Here is a 24,863-nt window from a genome sequence, read left to right on the forward strand (position 1 = left end):
AGGACATAGAAGTATTGCACTTCGTTTTTTTGCGAAAAGAAGAAAGTGATTCATCTATCTGGAGTTCAGTTCGAAACAGCTGTCACGCTGCAAGTTTTCTGGCGAGAGATTCTTTGCTGGGCCTGTGAGAACCTTGGCGAGATGTTCGGAACCCTTCAGAGGAAAGGAGACTGCATGGAAACGAAACACCGAAAGAAAATTGATGTCGTTGGCACTAACGAGCTAGTCAGCTTTTGGCGACATTTCGCACGATCGGAACGGCGCGGCGGTCTTTATTGTCGCTTCGTCCTGGCAGGGCAGTAGGTTAACCCACGCCGTCATTTTGCACTGGCGAAATGGCGATATCATTTCACACTTGCTAAACTACGTCCCGGCTGTCGTTGGCGCTCGGGCTGGCGAAATGACAAGACACCAATAAGACCTTTTACGACGCAAACCTGTACGAGGGGGCGGGAGGACGCCCTTTCGTCACCAATGTTTCTTTTGTAATTGCGTTTGCAAGTGGGTCGTATGATTTCGCCATGACGAAATCATGTCAGCAAGTAAGGGGGCGAAATCTCCCCTGCCTCTGGGTGACTGGGTGGCTCGGACGACCTCGTTTTCTAGACTTTTCGAAAACTCACGAGTTATAACGCAAATGAAGCATGGCACTATAAACGAGTGCGAATAGATAGAAGATAGGCAACCGCTTGTCCGCTTCACTTATCTTTCTGGGGTGGGGCTGCGTGCGACACAAACACTACTTCGTCATCTTTAAACGCCATTCACACTATTCGTACTGCTAGTTAGTTCCTTGCCTTTCGCGGCATTTGAGCACGTGTCCGAAATGTGTGTGCTCGCATCTGTTGGCAATGTCATGCGGAGCGTCTGCTTCATATTCCTCTCTCTCTCTCTCTCTCTCTGAATAATTTCGCTCAGGCCGGGTAACGAGACTTTGACCGAAAATTATTTTATCAGAAAGTTTGGACTCAGTTGGCCAATCGGATATAGAGAAAAGAAAATGCTGAAGCTGCTCCCTCGGTTCCTGTACTCGCCCTCTAAAAAAAGGACGGACATAAAGACGTGATAGTACAATGCTTTCTAAGGCTTGATACCTCACTACCCCGGCAATTTTTTTTGCGTGACCGAGGAAACCGTCAGGGAAAATACCTAAAACCGTAGACTTTCCGTGACGGTTACCGTCAGGGATAACCCATCAGGAAACAAACGTGATGGAAAGTAGACATTCCCTGACAGAAAACCGTCAGGGGCCATTCCCCAACGGTTACTACCGTCAGGAGAGAGTTTCCGTGTCGTTTTCCCTCTCCGGTCAGGAAAAGTGTTTCCTTGTTGGTTACAGGACCGTCAAGGAAGCTTTGAACTTTCCCTGCAGCTAAACACCCATCAAGGAAGAATCAGACTTTCCTTGTCGGCTATGGTGCCGTCAGGGAATGTTCTTGCTTCCTGTAGTAAACTATTGGCCCTCCTGCATTTCCCGCACTGGTGAGCCGACCACTCACTAGCATTGCTGACCACACACTATGGCTAAAGGTAGAAGAAGGGAGAGAGAACAGAGCACACACACAGCACAAGCACCAGCGTTGGTCGGTGCTCTGCAGAGGAGATGGCAAAACTGAGCTCGCTCTCTTTACTGAGTTACAGTGGAGAACTATATATACAACTCTACTCATCTAATCCTAGTACACAGACATGTCAGACTGCCATGCTGCTACAGTGACTAGATGTGACAGCAGGGCTGACTTTGGAGCCTACCCCTGCTGTGGCTACAGCGCTGCAGGGGAGCCTTTCGGCGTCTGCCCCTGCAGCAGCTACAGTGCAGCAGCAGAGAGCCTTTTTCAGCGCCTGCCCTCTACCGTGCGTTCACACAGGGGAGCAGCAAATTACTTAACAATTCTTCCCCTAATCCTGCTGCTAACCCTAGAACCCCTTCCATGCCGATTATCTTCTTCAGCTCCATGTACCGAAGACGGCCGAGCGGTTTGGTGAGGACGTCCGCGAGTTGCTGACCATTTCAACGAACTCGATGACGATCTTCCCTCCATCGACATAGTCCCTGTTGACGTCGATGTGCTTGTTCTGGTCATAGAGAGCCAGATTCTTCGCAAGGGCGATGGTGGGCTGGTTGTCCACTATCAGTGCTGGTGGGTGAACTTCCACACTGGTCAGCTCGCCCAGTAGTCGGCGTAGCCACATAGCTTGGCACGCCATTGTGGTCGCCGCCACGTACTCTACCTCGCACGTAGACAGTGCCACCACCTTCTGTTTCAGCGACATCCATGAGATTGGAGCCGACCCGAGGAAAACCAGCACGCTAGAAGTGCTCTGCCGTCCGTCTATGTCCCCTGCCATGTCTGCATCGCTGAACACAGTGAGCTGCAACCTACTTCCGCCGGACTTGGGGAAGACGATCCCCTAATCCACCGTCCCCTTGACGTAGTGCGGCAGCCACTTTATCGTAGCCCAGTGATCCTCTCGGGGATCCTCCATGAAGCGGCTGACGTAGCCCACGACGAACGCAATGTCTGACCTCGTGTGGACTAGGTTGCGCCGACCGCCGACAATGCTCCGGTAGATTATTGCATCTACCTTCGCCATGCTACTGGCCTTCGTTAGCTTCAGTCGCTCCTCCATTAAAGTCACGCACAGCTTGTACTCAGTCATGCCGCTCCGCTCCAACAGCTTCGAGGCATACGCGCTCTGACCGAGCATGAGCGCCTCCTTCCCCTGTCTCACCTCGATGCCAAGGTAGTAGGAGAGCATGCCGAGATTGCTCTTTCGAAAACAAGTCGCCATCTCACGCTTGAAGCTGTCGATGTCCTCCGCACGCGCACCAGTGACGATCAAGTCGTCCACATACACGCCGACGACAAGCTCCTCCTTCCCCCGTCACCACGTGTAGAGCGCGTGCTCGGTTGCGCACCGTGTGAACCCAAGCTCGTCCAGCATGAAGTCAAGCTTGGCGCTCCACGCTCGTGGGGCTTGCCGCAGCCTGTAGAGCGCCTTGCACAATCGGAGCACCCTATGCTCCGCTCCCTTGACTGCGAAACCCAGAGGTTGTCTAACGAAGACCGTCTCCGCCAGCTCGCCATAGAGGAATACTGATTTTACGTCCAGGTGATGGACGCGCCAGTCCTTCATTGTTGCCAAAGCCAGTAGCAGTCAGACAGACTCCATGCGTGCTACCGGCGCAAAGACTTCCTCGAAGTCGATGGCCTCGCGTTGTACAAAGCCTCGGGCAACAAGGCGTGCCTTGTGCTTAACAATGGTGCCACACTCGTCCCGCTTGACCTTGCACACCCACATCAGGCCGATCGGACGGCATCCTAGAGGTGGATCAACGAGCTCCCAGGTCTCGTTCTCCTCGATTGCCTTCATCTCCTACGGCATCGCCCGTCACTAATTTGCATCGTGCTCGGAAGGCGCGAACTTGGGTGGTTCCTCTGCACTGATGAGAAGCAGCTCTAGGTCATTGAGCAGCCGACCCGCTAGGCCTGAGGGCCCTGTGCCGCATGATATCGTCCAGCCTACGGAACCGCACCTCCTCACCTTCTTGGAAGGCATCCACGAACTCAGTGATGTTGTTTGGAGGTGAGGCGAACTCGATCGGCATCGATGGAGTTCCCTGTTCCATTGGAGTGGTTGGCACAACACCTAGAGTGCCCGGCTCCCCCGCTGCAGTGCTCGACACTACTCCTAGATTGCTCATCACCACTCCTAGAGTGGTCGGCACCAGTGCAGGAGTGCTCCACACCAGTCTTAGAGTGGTCGGCACCACTGTAAGACTTCTCGGCTCTGCTATGGGAGTGTTCAGTACCCGTCCTGGAGTGGTCGACACCATTGCAGGACTGCTCAACACCACTCCTGAAGTGCTCGGCACCACCCCAGGAGTGCTTGGCTCTATTGCTGGAGTGCTTGGCACCTCCTCTTTAGTGTCTCCACCACCATGGATGACCAAGTGCTCGATGATGAAGGTGCTGGTGAAGCCGCTAGCTTCCCCCGTGCTCGGACTATTCTAGTCCTAGGCCGCCTTCTTGTCGAACACAACGTCGCGCGAGACAACCACCTTGCCTCCGCATGGGTCATAAAGCCGATACGCCTTGGTACCTTCCGTGTAGCCTAGGAGCACCATCGGTGTGCTCCTATCCTCTAGCTTGGTGAGGACTAGCTTCATCTTCCTAACGTGGCCGAAGCAGCCGAATGTCTAGAGGAAGGACACGCTCAGCTTGCACCCATACCAAGCTTTGAACGACGTCTTACCCTTTAGGGCCTTGGTGGGCGCGTGTTGAGGATCAACTCTGCCGTGGTCACCGCCTCACCCCAGAACCTTGCCGGCATACCCTTGGCCTTCATCATGGATCGAGCCATGCCGACCACCGTCTGGTTCCATCGCTACACCACACCATTCTATTTGTGGCGAGTGTGGCATGGTGTGGTATCGCACCACAACCTGATCTGCGTAGTACGTAGCGATCTCCACCGAAGTGAATTTGCTGCCGCGATCAGTCCTCAGCATTTGCAACTTCTTGTCGCTCTTTGCCTTCGTGTGCGACTTAAACTTCTTGATCGCCGCCATCGCCTCGTCCTTGCTCGTTAGGAGTTGTAGCCACATATAGCGACTGTAATCATCCACGAGTAGGAGGAAGTACCACCGACCACCATTTGTGGCTGGCGTGATTGGCCCACAGAGATCGCCGTGGACGAGCTCTAGAGCGTCCATCGTGCGATACTTGGCTGCCTTTGGGAATGGCAGCCTCCTCTACTTTCTGGCCAAGCAACTGTCACATAGCTCGCCTCTGTGCTTGATGTCGGGCAGCCCTCGGACCATCTTCTCTAGCCGACCAAGCACGTCGAAGCTGAGATGGCCAAACCAAGCATGCCACAGCCATGGCTCCTCCGTGTGCCATGCTGCCAGGCACACCGGCTGCTCCACCTTCAAGTCGAGCAGGTATAGCCGGTTCTAGGACCTCTTCACCTTGGCAAAAAGGCGCTGGTCCCAGTCCCTGATCCTAAGGACACCGTCTTTGATTAATACCTCACTGCCGCGCTCATCCAGTTCGCCAATGCTGATGATGCTTGAATGCACCTGCGGGATATAATATATATCCGTTAGCGCGCGGTGCTCACTGTTCTGGCACATGAAGATGATGGTGTTGTGCCCTCGGATCACCACCCTTGAGCCGTCAATGAACTTCACCGTGCCGGTCACATCGTCGTTGAGCTCGGAGAAGGCTGCCTTGGAGCCCGTCATGTGGTTGTTGGCGCCAGAGTCTAGGTACCACCACTACTCCTGCTCGCCACCCACACGTCCAAGTTGGACTTGGGCACGCGGTTCATCGAGGTAGACAGCTATCAGAGCCTTCCCAAGCCCTTTCACTGCCATCACCTCTCCCTTCTCCATGGCCTCAACGTCGTGTAGTGCATAGAACGTCGCCATCAGGAGAGTGGCCTCATCATCATCATTAGCCTGTGCTAGATGAGCCTCAACCTTCTTTTCCTGCTTGCGATTTGGGCACTCCTTTGCCCAATGGCCCGTCTTCCTACAGTGCCGACAGGCGTTGGGGTTGACCTTCTTCTTTGAAGAAGAAGAAGAAGCCTTGCTGCAGTGCTTGCCATCGCCACCGTGGCTAGAGGAGGCTTCTCCAGAGTTCCTCTGGGCAACCCACTCCTCCTTTGTCAGTAGCAGCTTGCCGCTGTCCCTCGACATTGTGGCCTGCTCCATGTGCTCGTCCACCGCCCCACAGATGGCCTGTCACATCCTCAATGGTGAGGGTGGACAGGTCCAGCATCGTCTCTATTGAGAGAGTGATCTGGATGTACTTCGCCAGCACGGAGTGGAGGTACTTGGAGACCGCCTCTTCTTCGTCGATGGTGACGCCATGGCTCCTCAGCTTGCTGATGAGCATCTACAGGCAGAGGGAGAAATCCTCCACCGCCTCACCATCCTTGAACTTGAGGTTGGCGTACTCCTACTTCAGCAGCTGGGCCATCGCCTTCTTTGTGTGATCAGAACCGACACGTATCACCACAATGGCCTCCCACGCCTTCTTAGCAGAGCTTTTCGCCCCCAACAGCTCCATATACTCCGCTGACACTGCAGCGACGATAGCCTACAACGCTAACATGTCATCTTCTTCGTTGTAGGTGCCCTTGTCAACAACATTCTAGAGCCGCTAGGCTCTGAGCTTGACCTTCATGGTCACCGCCCACTCGCCATAGTTGGTGCGAGTCAGCGTCGGCCAACTGGTGCCGCTGACCTCCAGCACCGTGCGCACAACGACCTCCTATCGTGGCTGGGCAGCCACAGCAGCGCCGCTACTGTTGCCCATCTCCAGACCGTCCATCATCGCCAGTGGTTAGTCCTGCGACGGCGCTTGTACGGCTCTGATACCACTTGTTGGCCCCCCTAGATCGCCGGCACGGGTGAGCCGACCACTCACCAGCGTTGCCGGCCACACACTATGTCAAAAGGTAGAAGAAGGAAGGGAGAACAGAGCACACACACAGCACAAGCACCAGCGTTGGCCGGAGCTATGTAGAGGAGATGGCAAAACTGGACTCGCTCTCTTTACTGAGTTGCAGTGGGGAACTATATATACAACTCTATTCATCTAATCCTAGTATACAGACATATCAGGCTATCATGCTGCTACAGTGACTAGAACTGACAGTAGGGCTAACTTTGGCGCCTGTCCTCTGCTGTGGCTTTAGTGCGGCAGGGGAGCCTTTCGGCGCCTGCGTCTGTAGCGGCTATAGTACAGCAGCAAGGAGCCATTTTCGGTGCCTGCCCCCTGTCGTGCGTTCACACAGAGGAGCAGCAGATTACTTAACATAAACTACATTTTTAATATCGATAAGCTCATTGAACTTCATAACCGATCCTTTTCACATAAGCTCAATGATGAACCATTCAACCATAAGACGACAATAAATGTTGTATTCAAATGTCTCAATACATATATCATCATCACTAAAAATTCATACATCTGACAACGTGTGCCAACCTAACTCATACATGAAACTGCAAGTCAGCAGAGAACCTAAGTTGCTAGATAAGTCATACTGGTCTCAGTATGAAGCTACTACCTCCCTATGTCATAAATCAGAGGCATCATGAGCTACTACTTCCTAATAGTCTACATTCTAGATGGCAGTAGCTAGATAATATTTATAGTCTTTGCTGCAATAAAACCAAGACAGCCACATCAAAGGTTGCTACCAAAATACTTTTGCTCCACAGCACACACGCTGATCAAACATGCTGGTTGTAGCCCAAATGCATATTACGATGAACAAAATATGCTGGCTCCACGAAATCCTTCCAACCATCACTAGTCAATGCCACACTATTGTGGTCCAGGTTTGCTGAAACATGAAGATCCATCTCCAGTTGACATCTACATCAAAAAGAAATGGTCTGAATAATTTACAGTTGGCACATGAACCATGAAAGATGGAAATAAGAGGTATATTCATGTTTGGTGCGTATACAGTAAATCAATACTTGTAGGAACATAAAAATTTTAGAATGGTCTAGTTGTAGGCTGGTAGCCATATCACCAGTGATGTAACAATTATTGTGATTCAAAAGGACTAGTTAATTCCGGTGGTATGCCTATTTGAACCATTTGACAAATGAGCTGCAAGCAAAGTACCAATACGATTCATACATATTTTGGGCATAACACTACAAGAGATAGGACCTTCTACGACGTTACATTAATGTCGTAGAAACTATAAATTTTGTCATGTTTCACAGTTTACGGCGCACGTGCGACGAAAATGCATTCGTCACCTATTCCCCGTAGCTAAAGTTGTTCTGTGACAAAACTGACATTATCATCGTAACTTTTGCGACGATCATACTTGCGTCGTTGATTTAAGACGCTCAATTATCGTTGTTAATAAGCAAAGAAAACGTCATGAACCATTGACCATAGATGTCTATGCAGGTGCCACGTAGGATAATAAAATGTCATAAAATATTAGTCATATAACATGGTAATTCAATATATTGTAGCTGACTATATATATTGCAGCAAACAAAATCAGTTTATAGCCAGCAAGCAAATTGAAAATGGCCACATTCATTACACCGCTTGGCAAATCAGATCCATTAATAGTTGCATGTCCAAGTAATTCTCATGTCAAACTCAACCAAAAATACATGAACCTCACATATAAGTCAATAACTAAGTACTAGGTCCAACAAGTAGCAAAATAATCGCCATGAAATTTATCTAAGTGCTGCACCAACTCTTGTACACATGTTGCTGCAGCAGTAGTGTTCTCTTGGAGGCCATTGACTTGAGGCCAACATTTCGAAGAAATTTATTTGATGGCAAAACATGAGCAACGACTTCTACAAGAGTCTTTGGTTATTCCCCATCTGGTCAAACTGAGCCATGATAGCTTTCATTTGAGCCTAACATGACAAAAAAAATAGTTTGGGTGAGTAGCTAAAATGGATTGCACAAGGGTAGCTAAGGAGTAGTAATAGTAAAGAGTATATTCATCTCAGGTTAGGACAACAGCTTGAGTTTGCATTATCATAAAAAATCAGTTTCAATAATATTCAGATTCTTTTTTAACGAATAGCTAGCTGGAAGCGCCATCCATGGTGTAAAAATATTCAGATTCCAAAAAGCAATAGTTCGGTGGTGTCTATTAGACAAATTTTCTAAATATAAATGCACAAAATCTGAAATCCTACCAAAAAATGTATCCCATAATCCCAACAGCAGCAGCACTTTCTAAACAACCAATTGCTTTAGAGTTGACTGGACCATTCACATACAAATCCAAGACCTACTTAAGGTATTATCAACTAAGGAAAACTAAAGGCATGGAAGCATAAGGCATATCTGTGAAACAACTGTGAGTCTGCCTCGTACTATCACACCAAATGATCTACACAGACCAACTTTTGCACTCTGCATTTAAGGCCTCTACATTAATATATTTTACATATAACACAAACCTAAATAAGAGGCTTTAAAAGGAACAGATTGATAATGTTACAAGGGTACATTATCACAGCCTGTATCATCTAAATTGGTTGGAAACTGCACATTAAAGATAGCTTGGCGGAGTAGCTGATCTAACATGTACCTTTTCATACTTTTCACTCCTTTCTTGAAGGTGCAGAGATCCTACTTCATTCTCGCATAACAGTTCATCGTCAGCCTATCACCAAAGATTAAAATCCTAAGTAACACAAGAATGAAATACTGCCAGGTGAATTACAACTATGTGGGATAGAGGTGCAGCAATGTATAGCTGTTTTATTTAGTAGCCCTTGAAGCTCTGTAGAGAAAATTTCAAAGACGCAATGTAGAAATACTTGTGCAAAATTGATCCTATAATGACCTGTGTTAGGTTGTAACTGCCCCAGCATAAACACTTGCTGCAAGGTGCCCACAGCTACCAATTTTCTGCCCTGAAATTGAATTAAATTAGATTAGATACTTGATTGAACATGTTTGCAAATAGTGAGACCAAATATGGACAAGCTAAAGTTAGCAGTCATTTGTCATGTGCATGCATGAAGATATAGACTGGGAAAGCAAAGAATAAGTTTGTCACTTACAATGGACTACCGTCTGTAGACAGTATGCCAGTTGTCACAACATTATTTCTCACATAAACTTCTAACCCAAATGATTCATCTCAGTATCTCAAATTTTCTATATTGAAAGGAAATACCAGATTGCCAAAATTTTCTATATTGATGCACTGGTATTTTCCAAATAGTAGAAAGATCATTTTCTCTTGTGCAAATAAACATGAATGGAACTAATGGACATAAGTAACCAATAGACAGTAGCAGTAATGGAAACAACAATAGATATGGTCCATGACAAATGTAAAATAGAAGCAATCAGACTCTTTTTTTTAATATTTCCATACACAACATGTCAATGCAACTAATGGACAAGTTATGCTTCATTTTTTTTCTCACCAAGTAATTTCTCCTGTGGCCCGGGAAAGTAAATCTACAAGTGACCTAAAAACTAAGCCACACCTCACTAATAGACATGGAGCAACTAAACTAATGTTCAGAGTAAAAACTGCACAGGTTAGTGTGGAATCTACTCTCTTTTTTCCTAGAAAAAAGATCGAAGCACAAGAGATTTTTCCATGATAATATTAGCAGTCATTTTTACTTTTTAACAACAGTCACACAAGAGATCTTTGCTGCATAAAAGGTCAGTTACAGCTATGAACCAAATACCACATTTCTATTAAATCTGGACTGTGTATACACAGACAAAAAAATAGGCAACATGTGTATCAGAAATATGAGGAAGAACTAACTCGGAAGTGAATAAAGCACCATAGATCAAATCCATAGAAGAAACTCCATCTAGCCTACCGTTTTGTGTCACACCGAAAGATCCAACCTAAAGCCACCCTATCAAAAATCCCCAGAAGTTGAAAGACGATTATTATTGAGTAAAAATCAGTACAGGTGAGTGATTACATGAGCAAGGAGGTAATGAGAACTAAACAAAACCTAACAAATCACATGGTCACAAGCACCAGTGCTCCACCATGCCAGATCAACAGTCTGTCGGATCTTGCAGAGGAAGAAGAAAGGCTCCCATTGGAGACAGAGATTCGACATCCTTCTCCAAGGGCGACCGTGGATCTAGCTAACCCTGCATAGATTCGACCCTCACTTGTTAGATTCGAGGCAAAAGGCAGGGGAGGAGAGGGAAGGGGACGGGATGTGTCGGGTTCATGAACCCGGGGTCCCTTGGGGACCGGCTTCCACACCAAGGCTCGACCCAAGAGTCTAAAGCGACAGGCCAGAAGGGCGGCCCAGTCACCGATCGAAAGGTCTGGCCGAAGAGAAGCAGCGCCCACCCGTCGGCTGCTTCGGCCCACCTCTCCGACCGGAGCGTTAGCTTTGATTCCAGTCGCCATCAAACGGCCTCTCCGATCGGAAGGCCTGGCCCTAAATACTATTTCTGACTCCGACCCCGCGTCTCCGACCGGGGGTCGCAGGAACCCTGCTCACCGCTCTTCTCTGACTAGTGCACTCAGAGCCGACTAGAGCCGTTCGACCGGGGACGCCCGCTCGGTAGGAACCAGAAGACGTGCGGAGAAAGGCAAGGCAAGGCTCACAAGTCAAAACCACTATACCAGAGACCATACCTTACGCAGAACAGTACTCTATAGCCACCCTGACACAAACAGTATTGTAGGCGCCGACATCTCCCTCTACAGTATTGTAGGGGCCGCTAAAACTCCCATATGGTAAGGCCCCCCACGTGTCTCTGGGCATCGATAGCGGTATGGGCGCTAGGATTTACCGTACCGGGTGAACATAGCGAGACTCCTCACATGCCTCTAGGCATCAAATAGTATTTGTAGGTACCGACGTCCACCATCCCTGAAAAAGGTAGCACGACCTCTCTGCCATTCTACAGTAACATCAACAATGTTGTAGGCGCCTACCATTATCTTGTACCCACCGGTGTGTGCAACAAGGCTCGGTAGGCATGGGCAACAAGGCTCGGTAACATACGCACCCATTCCCTCTCACTTGTAAAGCTATCCCCTTCATCTATAAAATGGGGTGCGCTTCCTCCAACAACGGGGGGCCAATTCTAGTTGATCAGAGTTCCTTAGATCGATAGCTCACAACCATAGAACCGCCAGGTTCGGACCTCAAGCACCCGCTTGAACACTTAGCTCATAGTGAAGTTCCTATCACTCTCGGCCCTTCTGACCGGAGTCGACCGGACCTCTTATACACCCCATCTTTCTCCTTCTCATTTGTAACCCCACTGCAAACTTTGAGCACCTGGACTCAGGAATAAAGTCACCGACCGACCCCGACTGGATGTAGGGCACGTTGCCTAAACCAGTATAAATCCTATGTCATTGAGTGCTAGGCCACCTCCGATCATAACGTACAGCAAAACTACAAATATTCACTAGTTGGTCACTTTCTGCACCAACAGTTGGCACGTCCATGGGGAAGACGCTATACGTTCAACACTTTTTGGTCATCGGATGGCCCACTTTTCTGGCACCCTCGCCGTGGTGGGCTCGAGCGATATGATTCGCTTCGGCTCGTTGGAGTTTCCCGCACTCTCACCCGTTGGGATGCGGGTTCCACATGTCTTCGAGCCATCACAGTCCTTCCTCTTCAGAAGCCTAAACTTCATCACCGACTGGCTCGACGCGCTACATCTCCGCGAGGAGGCTCACGTCCTGGCACCCATCGGAGGAGCGTCCTCCATCAACTCCGGGATGCATGGCTTCGACGACACGACATCTGCGCTTCTTTCCGAGCAAACTCTCTGCTCAAACCCCACTGTGAGTAATATACACGCTATTATTTACTTACTATTCTTTATCTTTCGGCGATTATCCGATGGAACCCCGTTATCCCCAACGCAACCGCCGTATGACCGGTTCCCCTATGGCCTCGCGTCTTCCGCGGATGCATACGCCCGGGGGCTCCGAAGGATGCCTGTGCCACCCCCTCTCGCATCCGAATTTGTGGGAACGGCGAGCTATGCTCCCACCTATTTCCTCGACCTCATGGATGACGATGGTGAGAGTGACGGCTCCAGCATTGGCGACATGGCACCTAGCCACCATCTGTCCCAGGAGTGCGCCATGGCGAACCCTTCAGGACACCCACCGGCGGAAGTGGAGTCCTCACAGACTCGCACCTCTCCAGACCCTCATGTGGAGACCCCCGAGCTCACACTCAAGCACGAGGAGGAATTACGACAATGGTGGCCGCATCAGCCACCAACTGCGTCGGCACGTCCGGCGCACCACACTACGCCCTGCGCTCATAGACCAGTGAGCGGTGCCAGGGGGCACACCCATCAGGTCCAGCACAACGCCATGGATAGGGGGAATAGTCCCCCACACTTCACTCAGGCGAACCAGAACATCGCCGCCACTGCAATGCTTCTACGCGGCATGTCCGAGCCGAACGACCCTCATGAATAGGCGATCCACCGGAACCTCCGGGCACTAGTGGAGACCACCGCCGTTCAACAAGAGGAGTGCTCCATATCATGATGCCAACTCATGTCCTCGCTCTCCGCCAAGGGAACGAGGACGTGGTAGATGGGTCGCTCCACCCGATCGCCGCTACAATCGCCGAGTACGGCACAGGAGGCCGCACCGGCACCTCGTCTTGACCTAGCGACTGCTCCACACTGACTGCCTATATTCACGTGGCTCGGACCGAACTAAGACACACGCAACAGTGACCAGAGTCCTAGCCCTGATGGCCCAGGACCGCGGACCTTTGTCCAAAACCCCCAACAAGCATCGCTCCCGCCGCGCTCCGACGGAGGCCAGGGCAAGGGCAAGGCCAAGCGCCTAGATTAGGATGAAGGCCCCTCCACGCAGAGGGGGAAAAAGAACAGAAAGAATCGTTGCCGACCGGCCAACCCGTGTTGGTCGCCACGGCTGATCATGCGGGCACGCAGCCCCAGCAGGGCCCTTCCGGCCACTTCCACGAGCTCATAGAGAGCCCATGCACCAACCACGACTACCTCGTAAAACACCTCTACAAGGACTGCCAGCTCCTCAAGCACCTTCTATGGCAAGCCGGCAGGCCAAAGGAAGAAAAAGGCAAGGAAGCAGCAACCAAGAAAGGGAGCGTAGCGGGCTATGATTCAGACAACTAAAGGACGAAGTGATCCAACCGGATGCGTACCGACCAAAGGATGACAACGACGCCCTTCTCTCCAAACGCCTGAAATAGCTATGTCGCTTTTTCCCTAAGCTTCAATCTTATCATTTGTTTACTTAGTATATGCTCCTGTAAGAGCATCCCGACCCGAACACTTTTCGGCCTGGGGCGCTCGGGGGCTCCACTAGAGTACACTACTATCATTATGCTTATTGACTACCTCCCTGTTTTGTTTACATATGGTGAAATTCCTTCCTACCCAACCAACGGGATAGTTTGTTCCTTAGTTTTGCTTTACGTAGCTTTGCTTTAAAAACATTTCAACCGATCGCACCCCACCTTTTCCTATGGTTATGAGCAGCCGAGCCTCGTAGGCCACGCCCCGGGCTCCCAAGGTCGCGGCCTATGGGACAAATGGGTAGGTACAAGAAAGAAAGAATAAAAAACAAAATTATGCTAAGGGGAAACTAAGGAAAGAAAGGGAATAGCCTCCCCCGAAAGGAGAAATTCCATGATAGAAAACAAAACCGACGGTAGTCATTAAACACACAGTAATATTTACACGGGGGCTCCCCCACAAACTTAAACTTCTACCTTCACTAAACTACTTATATTTTGCAAGCTATTGGACTAGCCCGGCAGCATCAGCTGTCGGAGCGACCGATGGGGGCGCAGGTTGCTTACTCCCCGGTGACATGACATTCGGCTCGGTTGGGGCCGGGGCAACGTTCACCTCTGACCTAGGCTCCGCACCATTTGTAGACTGGGCAGCGTCTTCTCCGTGCATGCTTCTGGCCATGTCTTCACGGCGGACGTCCATCACCCATAGGGTAGAGACTTGCTCCACCACCGACCTTGCGTGTGGCAGCAAGCCCTCCCCGGTCGACTAGACGTCCTCCATGCTCAAGCCTTCAGCATACCCACTGTAGATGGCGGTGAAGTCTAGGTTCGGATGGTGCATCGCCACCGATATCAGCACCCCCGATGCCCTATAGAACAGCCCGCTCCTGATAAGGTCCCGAACCGCATCTAGGACCTCCGCCAGCTGGACCGCAGGTGCGCTAGTGCTGGGCGCCGACCCGAAGACGTCTGAGATGACAAGCTGGGCAACGTTGCGGATCTGGTCAAGATTCCCCTCGAGAGCACGTCGCTCTTCACAGGACTTGGCCAGTTCCTTCGCATTCCGGCTGAGGGTTCGCCTTGATCGTTTCTAGGTCCCACTCTAGCATCTTCACCTTTCCACCCAGCTCTGAGAGAAGAGCGACAAGCTCAGAAATAGGCTGAAGGAAAACAAAGAATAGAAAAAGCACGTACCGACGTGGAAGTTCTCAAGGATGGAGAGATCCTTCACCTGCCAGGCCGCCTGCTCGCGCGGCCAGGCACTCACGTCCTCCGTCCCCCTCACCCGGCCTCGGAGCGTGAGCACCTCCTGGTCCACCTCCAACTGAGCCATCCGCTGCACCTGTAGGGCCTTCCGTGTCGACTCCAGGGCGGCCCGCTTTGATGCCAAAGCGCTCCGCTCTAGCTCAAGGGCCACCAAGGCCTCCTGAAGCACCGCCTCGGTGTTCGCCAGGGATGCCCACAACCCTGCCTCAGTCTCCGCCTGACGGGCCTTTGCCGCCTCGAGCCCTTGCTCGGCGGTAGTCGCTCGCTCCATTGCACGCTGCCCCTCTGCTCGTGCCGTGGCCGCCTCGGCCGCCCGGTCCTAGGACTCGCGGCAGGCAGACTCTACCCGACGCTCAAGCTCGGCCATCCGGGCGTGTTCTGTCCGGAGGAAGTAAGACTTGCGGGACGACATCTCCTTTAGACTCTACAAAAAATAGGCGTGCTAAGGCAACCAACAAAAGGTTCAAAGGTTAAGGACAAAGTATGGAAAATTGACCATCATGGCAAGCTGCAGGTCGACCTCCACCAACTGCTGAGCAAACCTAACCTGCCTCTAAGCGTTTCCAAGCTTCTCGGACAGCTTGGTGAGCTCGGACACCGCGGCATGCCCTTGTTCCCTAAGGATGTCCCAGAGCTGATGCTCCCAAGAATCCCAAAGGACAAACCACGCCTCCGTTTGGTCCTTAGGGTAGGCCCACTCTAGGTCACCCTCCGGTAGCCCATCGGAGGGCCCAGCCTCCACTTGGACCACCGCCAGCTCCCGCGGCGACACCGATGGCCCCGCCACGATATCAAACTCATCATCAGACAGAATGTCCACCACTTCACTCATGTGGACCGCCACTGGGCGTCCTGACTCTGTCCCAGCCGCACTTTCCTCCGATGCCTTTGGCCCCAGTGACAAGCATGAGCCAGGCGGCCCTCCGCCCGGTGAGGCCAGGAGCTCAGTCTCCCTCTCCTCTTCCTCCGTGACTAGTGGAGGAGGGGCCACGAGAGTTACTTCTGACATAGCCCCCGCCGTCGGCACCGGAATCGCCGCCGTCACTATGGCAGCAACCGCCCCCGAAAGGGAAGAGCTCGCCGCCACCACCCTGCTCCCCCTATCGCTCGCCGTAGCACGCTGTAGGGTGGGCCTACAGGTCTCCTGCACAGGAGTCAAGGCGATGCTCAGCCCTGTCATCCCTCGGTCGCTGATAGAAATTGTAGGTAAGTCACACTCCAAAAAGACTCAACCAGCAAAAGATCGAAGAGCAACAAAGGGAAACACACCGAGAGGTGAGCGGCATGACTCTGAAGGTAGGCCCCAATGACAACAGACCTACAGGACGAGGACCACTCCTAGGCTACAACCCGCGCCCCTCGCTTCAGATGGGGGCGGAGTCATCCTGATCGGCTCCTGCCCGGCCTCCGGGTCGCTACGACCTCCAGCTCGGGACTCCCCGACCGGAGCAACGGGCGAAGCATCCGCCGGCTGCAAGTCACATGACGTACGGGCACCAGTCTGCTCCTCGGACCACCCAGCTTGCTCAACCACGTCCTCCATAGGCGATGACGAGACTAGCAACACCGCTAAGGGGTGCGGTGACCGCGTCCATTTCGCCGCCCGTCCGCCAACGGCGTCGGCGCTCACCGCACGCTTCGTCGGCGCGGGAACCACCGCACGCCACGCGGCCTCATGCTCCTCACCAGCGAACGTCGTCGTAGGGTCACGACGCTCCACCAAAGTCCCAATGACCTCTCGACTCTCCTCCTCATCGGAGAAGACCATGTTGTTCACATCCGTAGGATCATCCGACGCAAGTTCTGACTCGACATCGCTCCTACGTCCCCAGCCTTCACGCGTCGGGTGACCTCCCGCTCCTTCTCCTACTTCCGTCGAACCTCCATAGTTCTCTTCTTCTTCCTAGCATCTGCCGCCTCCTTCTAGGTGGCCTGCCGGGCCACGCCCTCCGGTCCCTTAGGAAGGTGTGGTCGGGACTTGTACTTTTCAAGCCCCTGTGGAATGGATGACCTGAAATCAAGAAATAGGAAAAGCAGAGGAAGGGACACGAATGAAAAAGAAGGGATCATACTAGTCTGGATACGACCGAGGCATTGAACGGTATGGGTTTCCCCACAACCGTCTCCTTAGGCCTCAGCTGCAGCACCTAGCCCCAGGCGACTCCAGACCTCGTCGTCTGGCAGGTCCTCCGGCGATGCACGATCTAGGTCCGACTGACCGCTGTACCTCCACATCGGCCACGTCCTCTCCACCAACGGCACAACCCTGCGGTGGTAGAGGGTGTGGAACACCCGCACCCTGTCAAGGCCCCACTTTACGAGCCCCCGGAGCTCCTCCTCGATGACTCCCACCTTGTGCTTCTTCGTGCGGGTGCAACCCCACGACCAGCTATCCCGCTTCTCTGGCCTCCCATTGGTGAACACCGGGAATGGTGCCGCCACCGGATTCCTAATGTAAAACCACTCCCCATGCCACCCCTGGTTGGAGTCACAGGGGGTGTACGCGGGGTATGAACCTCCCGCACTCAGTTTCCTCTGCAAGGCGAAACCTCCCACCAGCGCAGTTTCGGCCAAATTCCTCGCCGTCAGGGTCCTCCCGGAGAACAGCCGCCGGAAGAAATCCACGTGTGGCTCCATCCTGAGGAAAGCCTCACAGACGGTGATGAAGCCGGTGATATGTAGCACCCCCGTCGGATTAAGGTGCTACAGCTCCAGACCCCACTCATTAAGGAGTCCATGCAAAAACCAGTGCGCAGGGTATCCCAACCCATGCTCATGGAAGGTGAGGAAGGACACCACCTCATTGGGCCGAGGCTACGGAAACTCCTCCCCCCTGGGAACCCTCTAGTGCGCCACCTCCTACGGCGGCAGAAACCCCTTCTTGACGAAGGCCTCTAGCACCGACTTCCTCACGGTGGACGACTCTAGTCTGAAATTTCACTCTGGGATCACAAGAGGATTGGTGAGTTCTTCTCTTCCCCTTTGCTCTCTCCTCTTTCTTTCCTAGAAACCTCCGTGGCTCTCAGGAACGCTCACGGCAAGAAGGAAGAGGGAAGGCAGTGGCAGATGAGGAACATGCAAAAGAACGAGGCGAAAAAACCCTCTCCCTTCTCCTACTTAAGGAAAAGGAAACAACAGTCAGGGAAGGCCGTGCTGATCGGGGAAGACAGAACGGCGGAGCGAGGAATTCTCTCTCTTTCCCATTTAATGCAGATAAGACACGCCCTGACCGATGAGATGTGCCCTACATGACGAAATGGCTCCTGATCAGAAGGGACATGGCTTGGCCATGGCCCACCACTACCGCACGACCAACCACTACCGCACGATGGGCACAGGAATAGAAGCGCCACCACACGCGGGTGGCTTCCCGCTTCCCTAGGCGAGACCTAGAGGAACCCAAAGCGAAATCTTCCACCGGAAGAAACCATCCGACCTCCTGATTCGATCGAATCACTCAGGGTAGACACCGAATGATAGGTAAGGAAGCGAAGGGGCGCCCCATGTAGGCCATGCTGACTCCATCACGAACGACGAGCACGGGTCCTGGTTGGACATTTTTGACTGAAGCTCTTCGAACCCTGTCACTTAGGTCCTGGTCGGACATTTCCGACTGAAGCTCTCCAAACCCTGTCACTCAGGTAATCAAGGTGAGCATGTGTTCATTAATACAAAAACTGTTCACACAAGGACTCACCCACAATTGACCAGCATAGGTCCCAGGCGGATATTTCCGACTGAAACTCTCCGAACCCCATCACTCAAGCCATCAAGGTGAGCACTACCAACCCCCTCTATTTCCTTACAATCATTTCATACATCCATACGCGCATTCATTCCATATGCCCGAACCTCCCAGACGATTCAGGCTCTGAACCACCCGGGGGCTCGGGAACTAAGCATCGCACGTGTAGTGAAATCCATCACAACGTTCCGTGTTGCATCACGAAGCGACGGTTGCCTCACTCGACATGAGCAACCAATAGAGCTAGGGGAGAAAAACGTAGATGAGCCCCATGTGGCCCTCGCCCAGTTAGGTAGACCGGGTCATCTCAACCTTCTTGTTTGATCCTGAACCTCGCGCTAAGCCCACAGAATCTCCATCAAGGGGAGGCCATTAGGCCACCCAGGTCGATCTCCAGAACGACCCAGGCATCTGCCGGGTTGTAGGTAAAGGAGTAATGGAATGTCACAAGAGGGCTATGCTGACCCGTCACGAACGATGGACCCAAATTCCACTCGATCATACTAGTTAGCGAACTCACCGAGCGACGTCATTCGAGCCCGAGCGATCGGGACAGGAGACGAGACTCAGCCCCTCCGGTTGTGAGGAACCGAGGATGGGGGTAACGCACACAACTCACATCGACCCCTATGAAGGCCCAACAAGGCTTGGGGGCTCAAGACAAATGCTAGGGACTATAACCCTGAACTCGCTAGGATCCATGACTCCGACTCACCCAGTCCCACAGTGCGCACCGACGCTAGGATCCGCGAGCACCGCCTTGTCCGATCTGTAAACTAACCAACTAACTATGCTTTCGGCTACGCTCCAAAAAAACCAGGGGCTGTGACTCCGAACTCACGTCAAAAACTAGGGACCGTGACTCCGAACTCGCGTTAAAAACCAGGGACCGCGACTCCAAACTTGCGTCGACTCCGAACTCATGTCATCCGGCTGCGCTTCCGACTACGCTCCAAAACATCTGGGTCTACGACCCCAATCTCGCCCCATGACTCTGACTCACTCAATCCCACAGCACGCATCGACGCCAACATCAGTGAGCTCTATCTCGTCCAAGACTAACTCCCTCACTCGATCCCACGGCACGCATCGACGCCAGCATCAGTGAGCTCTGTCTCATCCAAAACATGACTCCAACTCACTCGATCCCACAGTGCGCATCAACGCTAGCATTAGTCAGCTCTGTCTCGTCCAAAACACAACTCTGACTCACTCGATCCCACGACGCGCATCGACACCAGCATTAGTGAGCTCTGTCTCATCCAAGATTGACTCCCTCGCTCGATCCCACGGCGCGCATCGACACCAGCATCAGTGAGCTCTATCTCATCCAAGACTGACTCCCTCGCTCAATCCCACGGCGCGCATTGATGCCAGCATCAGTGAGCTCTGTCTCATCCAAAACATGACTCCGACTCACTTGATCCCACGGCACACATCGACGCCAGCATCAGTGAGCTCTGTCTCATCCAAAACACGACTCCGACTCACTCGGTCCCACGACATGCATCGACGCCAACATCAGTGAGCTCTGTCTCATCCAAGACTGACTCCCTCGCTCGATCCCACAGCGCACATCGACACTAGCATCAGTGAGCTCTGTCTCGTCCAAGACTGACTCCCTCGCTCGATCCCACGACGCGCATCGATGCCAGCATCAGTGAGCTCTGTCTCGTCCAAAACACGACTCCAACACACTCGATCCCACGGCGCGCATCGACGCCAGCATCAGTGAGCTCTGTCTCGTCCAAGACTGAGTCCCTTGCTCGATCCCACGACGTGCATTGATGCCAGCATCAGTGAGCTCTGTCTCGTCCAAAACTAACTGCATCACCCGATCCCACGGCGCACATCAACGCCAGGATTAGTGAAGCTCTGTCACGTCCAAAACTAACTGCCTCACTCGATCCCACGGCGCGCATCGACGCTAGGATCAGTCAAGCTCTATCTCGTCCAACACCCTTTACTGACTCCCTCGCTCGATCCACGACGCGCACCGACACCAGGATCCGCAAGCTCCCTCTCGCCCAATCTCTCAGAACAACTAAGAACCGCCTCGGCTGCACAATGACACCTTGGGCGACAAAACTCCATCTCAAAATAAAAAAACTCCCCCACTGACAACACAGGAAACCCCCCTAGACAGTTCTGCCCGAACCGCCTGGAGGCTCGGGGGCTACACCCGCGGGTGGCTCACGCGCACCCACCGGCAAGACAAAAATCCCCCAGATGATTCTACCTGAATCACCCAAGGACTCGGGGGCTCCTGTCGGATTCATGAACCTGGGGTCCCTCGAGGACCGGCTTCCATGCCAAGGCTTGACCCAAGAGTCTAAAGCGATAGGCCGGAAGGGCGGCCCAGTCACCGACCGGAAGGTCTGGCCAAAGAGAAGCAGCGCCCGCCCGTCGGCTGCTTCGGCCCACCTCTCCGACCGGAGCGTTCGCTTCAACTCCAGTCGCCACCGGACGACCTCTCTGATCGGAAGGCCTGGCCCTAAACACTATTTCCGACTTCGACCCCGCATCTCCGACCAAGGGTCACAGGAACCCTGCTCACCGCTCTTCTCCGACCGGCGCACTCAGAGCCGACTAGAGCCATCCAACCAGGGACGCCCGCTCAGTAGGAACTAGAAGACGTGCAAAGAAAGGCAAGGCAAGGCTCACAAGTCAAAACCACTGTACTAGGGACCATACCCTACGCGGAACAGTACTCTGCAGCCACCCTGACACAAACAGTATTGTAGGCGCCGATATCTCCCTCAACAGTATTGTAGGGGCCACTAAAACTCCCATACGGTAAGGCCCCCCACATGCCTCTGGGCATCGATAGCGGTATGGGCGCCAGGATTTACCGAACTGGGTGAACATAGCGAGACTCCTCACATGCCTCTAGGCATCAAACAATATTTGTAGGTACCGACGTCCACCATCCCTGAAAAAAGACAGCACGACCTCTCTGCCATTCTATAGTAACATCAACAGTGTTGTAGGCGCCTACCATTATCTTGTACCCACCGGTGTGGGCAACAAGGCTCGGTAGGCATGGGCAACAAGGCTTGGTAACATACGCACCCTTTCTGTCTCACTTGTAAAGCCGTCCCCTTCATCTATAAAAGGGGGTGCGCTTCCTCCAACAACGGGGGGCCAATTCCAGTTGATCAGAGTTCCTTAGATCGATAGCTCACAACCATAGAACCACCAGGTTTGGACCTCAAGCACCCGCTTGAACACTTAGCTCATAGCGAAGTTCCTGTCACTCTCGGTCCTTCCGACCGGAGCTGACCGGACCTCTTATACACCCCATCTTTCTCCTTCTCGTTTATAACCCCACTGCAAACTTTGAGCACCTGGGCTCAGGAATAAAGTCACCAACCGACCCTGATTGGACGTAGGGCATGTTGCCTGAACCAGTATAAATCTTGTGTCATTGAGTGCTAGGCCACCTCCGATCACAACGTACAACAAAACTACAAATATTCACTAGTTGGTCACTTTCTGCACCGACAGGATGACTGCTGACCTACCGTTGCCGTAGGTGGATCTGCCGAGACACGAACTCGAGGAAGAGTAGGGGGCTGGGTGGCTGCCTCAGCCGCCGGTGTATGCCGCCATGGCTCCGGCCGACTTCAGTAAGAATAGGGGCGTGTGGTGTTTCCCCGCGGCGGTCGCCCCATCGGGAGGAGATCGGCCATGGCACTAGCGAAGCTCGGCTTGGGACTAGAGGAGCTCGGTGATGGGGGCTTCAGTGGAATTTGGGGAGGCGTCGATGGGAGGACGGCGGTAGAGTGAGAACTGAGAGAACTGACGATGGCCAAAGTATGTGGTTTTTATTTTATTTTTTGTTATTGTTAGGGTTGGCGGATTTGGTGTGGCGAGAGCACGCAGAGGAAATTTTGGTGCCATGGGAGGGGAAAACATCAGTGGGAAAAGGGATGGAAAAAATTGGCGCAGGTTGAAATACCTGGAGATGGGTATTATAAAAAAATCTGAGTGACAACTTTCAATAGACTTTTGAAACAATAAATATTTTATAACAAAAAAGTCATGGATTACAAAGTTATAGATCTAATTAAGATCTATAACCTTGCTTCTATTTGTTTTTCCATTTGAGGTAATTTAAAATTTTAAATTTCAAAATATAAGAACTTCATATATAATTTTAGGACCAAAAATAATTTGAAATTAAAAAGTCATCAACTACAACATTGTTGGTCACATCGAGATCTAGAACATTGGTTTTCTTTTTTTCATTCGAGGTAGTTTGGACAGTTTAAAATTTTGAATTCAACATATGATACGTGGAGTTGTGCTTAGCAAGTTAAAATTTAAATAATAAGACGATTGTTTGTTGGCATGTCATGAAGAACTATAGTTCCTCATAACATGGAAATCCTTCTGTTTACGATGACTTCTACAAGATCTTAGCGACGCACATATAATTTTTGTCGTAAAGTCATGAACCCACTGAAAAACATTGTAAAGCAGAATGACTTAGCGACAAATTTAGCTGTCGTCACGAGAAAATCGTCATAGAAGGTCATATCTCTTATAGTGTAAGGCTGCAACCAGATAATTGACCAAAGTAGAATTGTACCTTAAGTACAGCCTGCTAAAACAGTAACTAACAAGCATTCTAACGTTAACTAAAGCAGTAAAAAATTAACCTGATATTAACAGTAACATTTCCGATAGACCAAATAAACAACTAGTAATGACAAGAAGTTTATCACACAAAAGCGGTCCATAGAATGTCATCACACCCTACTAATTTTGCAACAGCTCAAGTCTCAATTTTTTATGAGAATAAAAAATCAGTTATAGTGATGTAAGGCAAGATGTCAGAGGAAAAACTTATTGACTATCTAAAATGTCTATCATTTAAGTGAGGTCTGGAAGGAGATGGCAGCAGTACCTAGACAAATCTGAGATCGACGATTGGAGCTCAAGGAACTGAAGGAGCTCAAGCAACTGAAGTAAAATCAACGCTTTCCCTTTCCCACCTGTACAAGTAGCACAATTTGCTTCAGATAGTCAGATTAATTTCATGTAGCGTGCAGCATGAACCAGATGCAATGGCCAGATTCAAAGCATACATTATTCACTTAGATAACCACAAAACCAGTCGTTAGAATATAAGTTGATATTTAATTTTGTCCCAAAACAAATTTAAGACCACTATATGCCATACACTACTTGAACTCAGGAAGCAAAAATTAGGTTCTGCACTTACAGTTTAAGAATTTGTCAGCCCGATTACTAATATATGTACACGAAACCAAATATTAAATAATTGACCCTTTTAACTAGATTGAGTTATGCTTGCTAGTACTTGATGGATTTTCCACTAAACCAAATGTCTAATAATTGACCCTTTTAACTAGATGGAAAAATGAATCTGTGCATCAAGTAAACTCCACAAGCGCTACTAAAACCAAAATTTTCCATTGAATTGGCTGATCAGAGAATCAATGAAACTACATGGAACTACTATTTAAAATTACCTCATAGAAGTTACAGCTTGGGACTAGTTGTCTTCTAAGCTCAGTGGCAGAACTTTGAGTTGGAGCAATCCAAGTTTCTGTAAGCTGCAGACACAACACATATAACAAATTAAGACCTCCATATGCCACACAGTACTTCAACTCAGGAAGCAAAATAGGTTCTCCACTTACAATTTTAGGATTTGTCATCTCAATTACTAATATATGGACACGAAGCTTTTCCCCCCACTTTTGCTACTCAATCATAAAGCTGTTAAGTTAATTGCAACACCTAGCAGTATCAATGTAATTAGAGAAAAATAATTAACAAATGAACTACTCAACCCAGATAAGCAAGGACCATGTATTGAAGGGGAGATGCTCACCACTCATGCTGCACCACATGCCATCAGTGCAGAACCACTGTTGTGCCACAGCACATCAAGAAGCTGCCATGTTACCACAACACATCTGGGAGCTGCCAACCAAGCTGCCCTGCTACTGCAGATCTATTAGAGAAGCTCAAATTGATGTTCAAATACAGATTTATACCTAGAATCTAGCATATACTTAACTTTTT

At 51.0% G+C, this 24,863-nt stretch overlaps 1 protein-coding gene and 1 long non-coding RNA gene across 2 annotated transcripts; both read right to left on the reverse strand.

Moving 5' to 3' along the window:
- Positions 1–2,412: 2,412 nt before the first annotated feature.
- LOC136544105 (uncharacterized mitochondrial protein AtMg00810-like) lies at positions 2,413–2,793 on the reverse strand. The gene has a single exon (XM_066536373.1). It carries the CDS (start codon positions 2,791–2,793, stop codon positions 2,413–2,415), a length of 381 nt encoding a protein of 126 aa, XP_066392470.1.
- A 5,290-nt stretch (positions 2,794–8,083) lies between these two features.
- Positions 8,084–24,730, reverse strand: LOC136546237 (uncharacterized). Its single transcript, XR_010781311.1, has 7 exons — positions 24,670–24,730; positions 24,476–24,575; positions 24,305–24,388; positions 23,716–23,803; positions 9,367–9,436; positions 9,109–9,183; positions 8,084–8,422 (listed from the first exon to the last, which is right to left on the reverse strand). It is a non-coding gene; the product is annotated as an uncharacterized lncRNA (long non-coding RNA).
- Positions 24,731–24,863: the final 133 nt, after the last annotated feature.

This window comes from Miscanthus floridulus, chromosome 3 (assembly GCF_019320115.1).
Source record: "Miscanthus floridulus cultivar M001 chromosome 3, ASM1932011v1, whole genome shotgun sequence".
Taxonomy (NCBI): Eukaryota; Viridiplantae; Streptophyta; class Magnoliopsida; order Poales; family Poaceae; genus Miscanthus; species Miscanthus floridulus.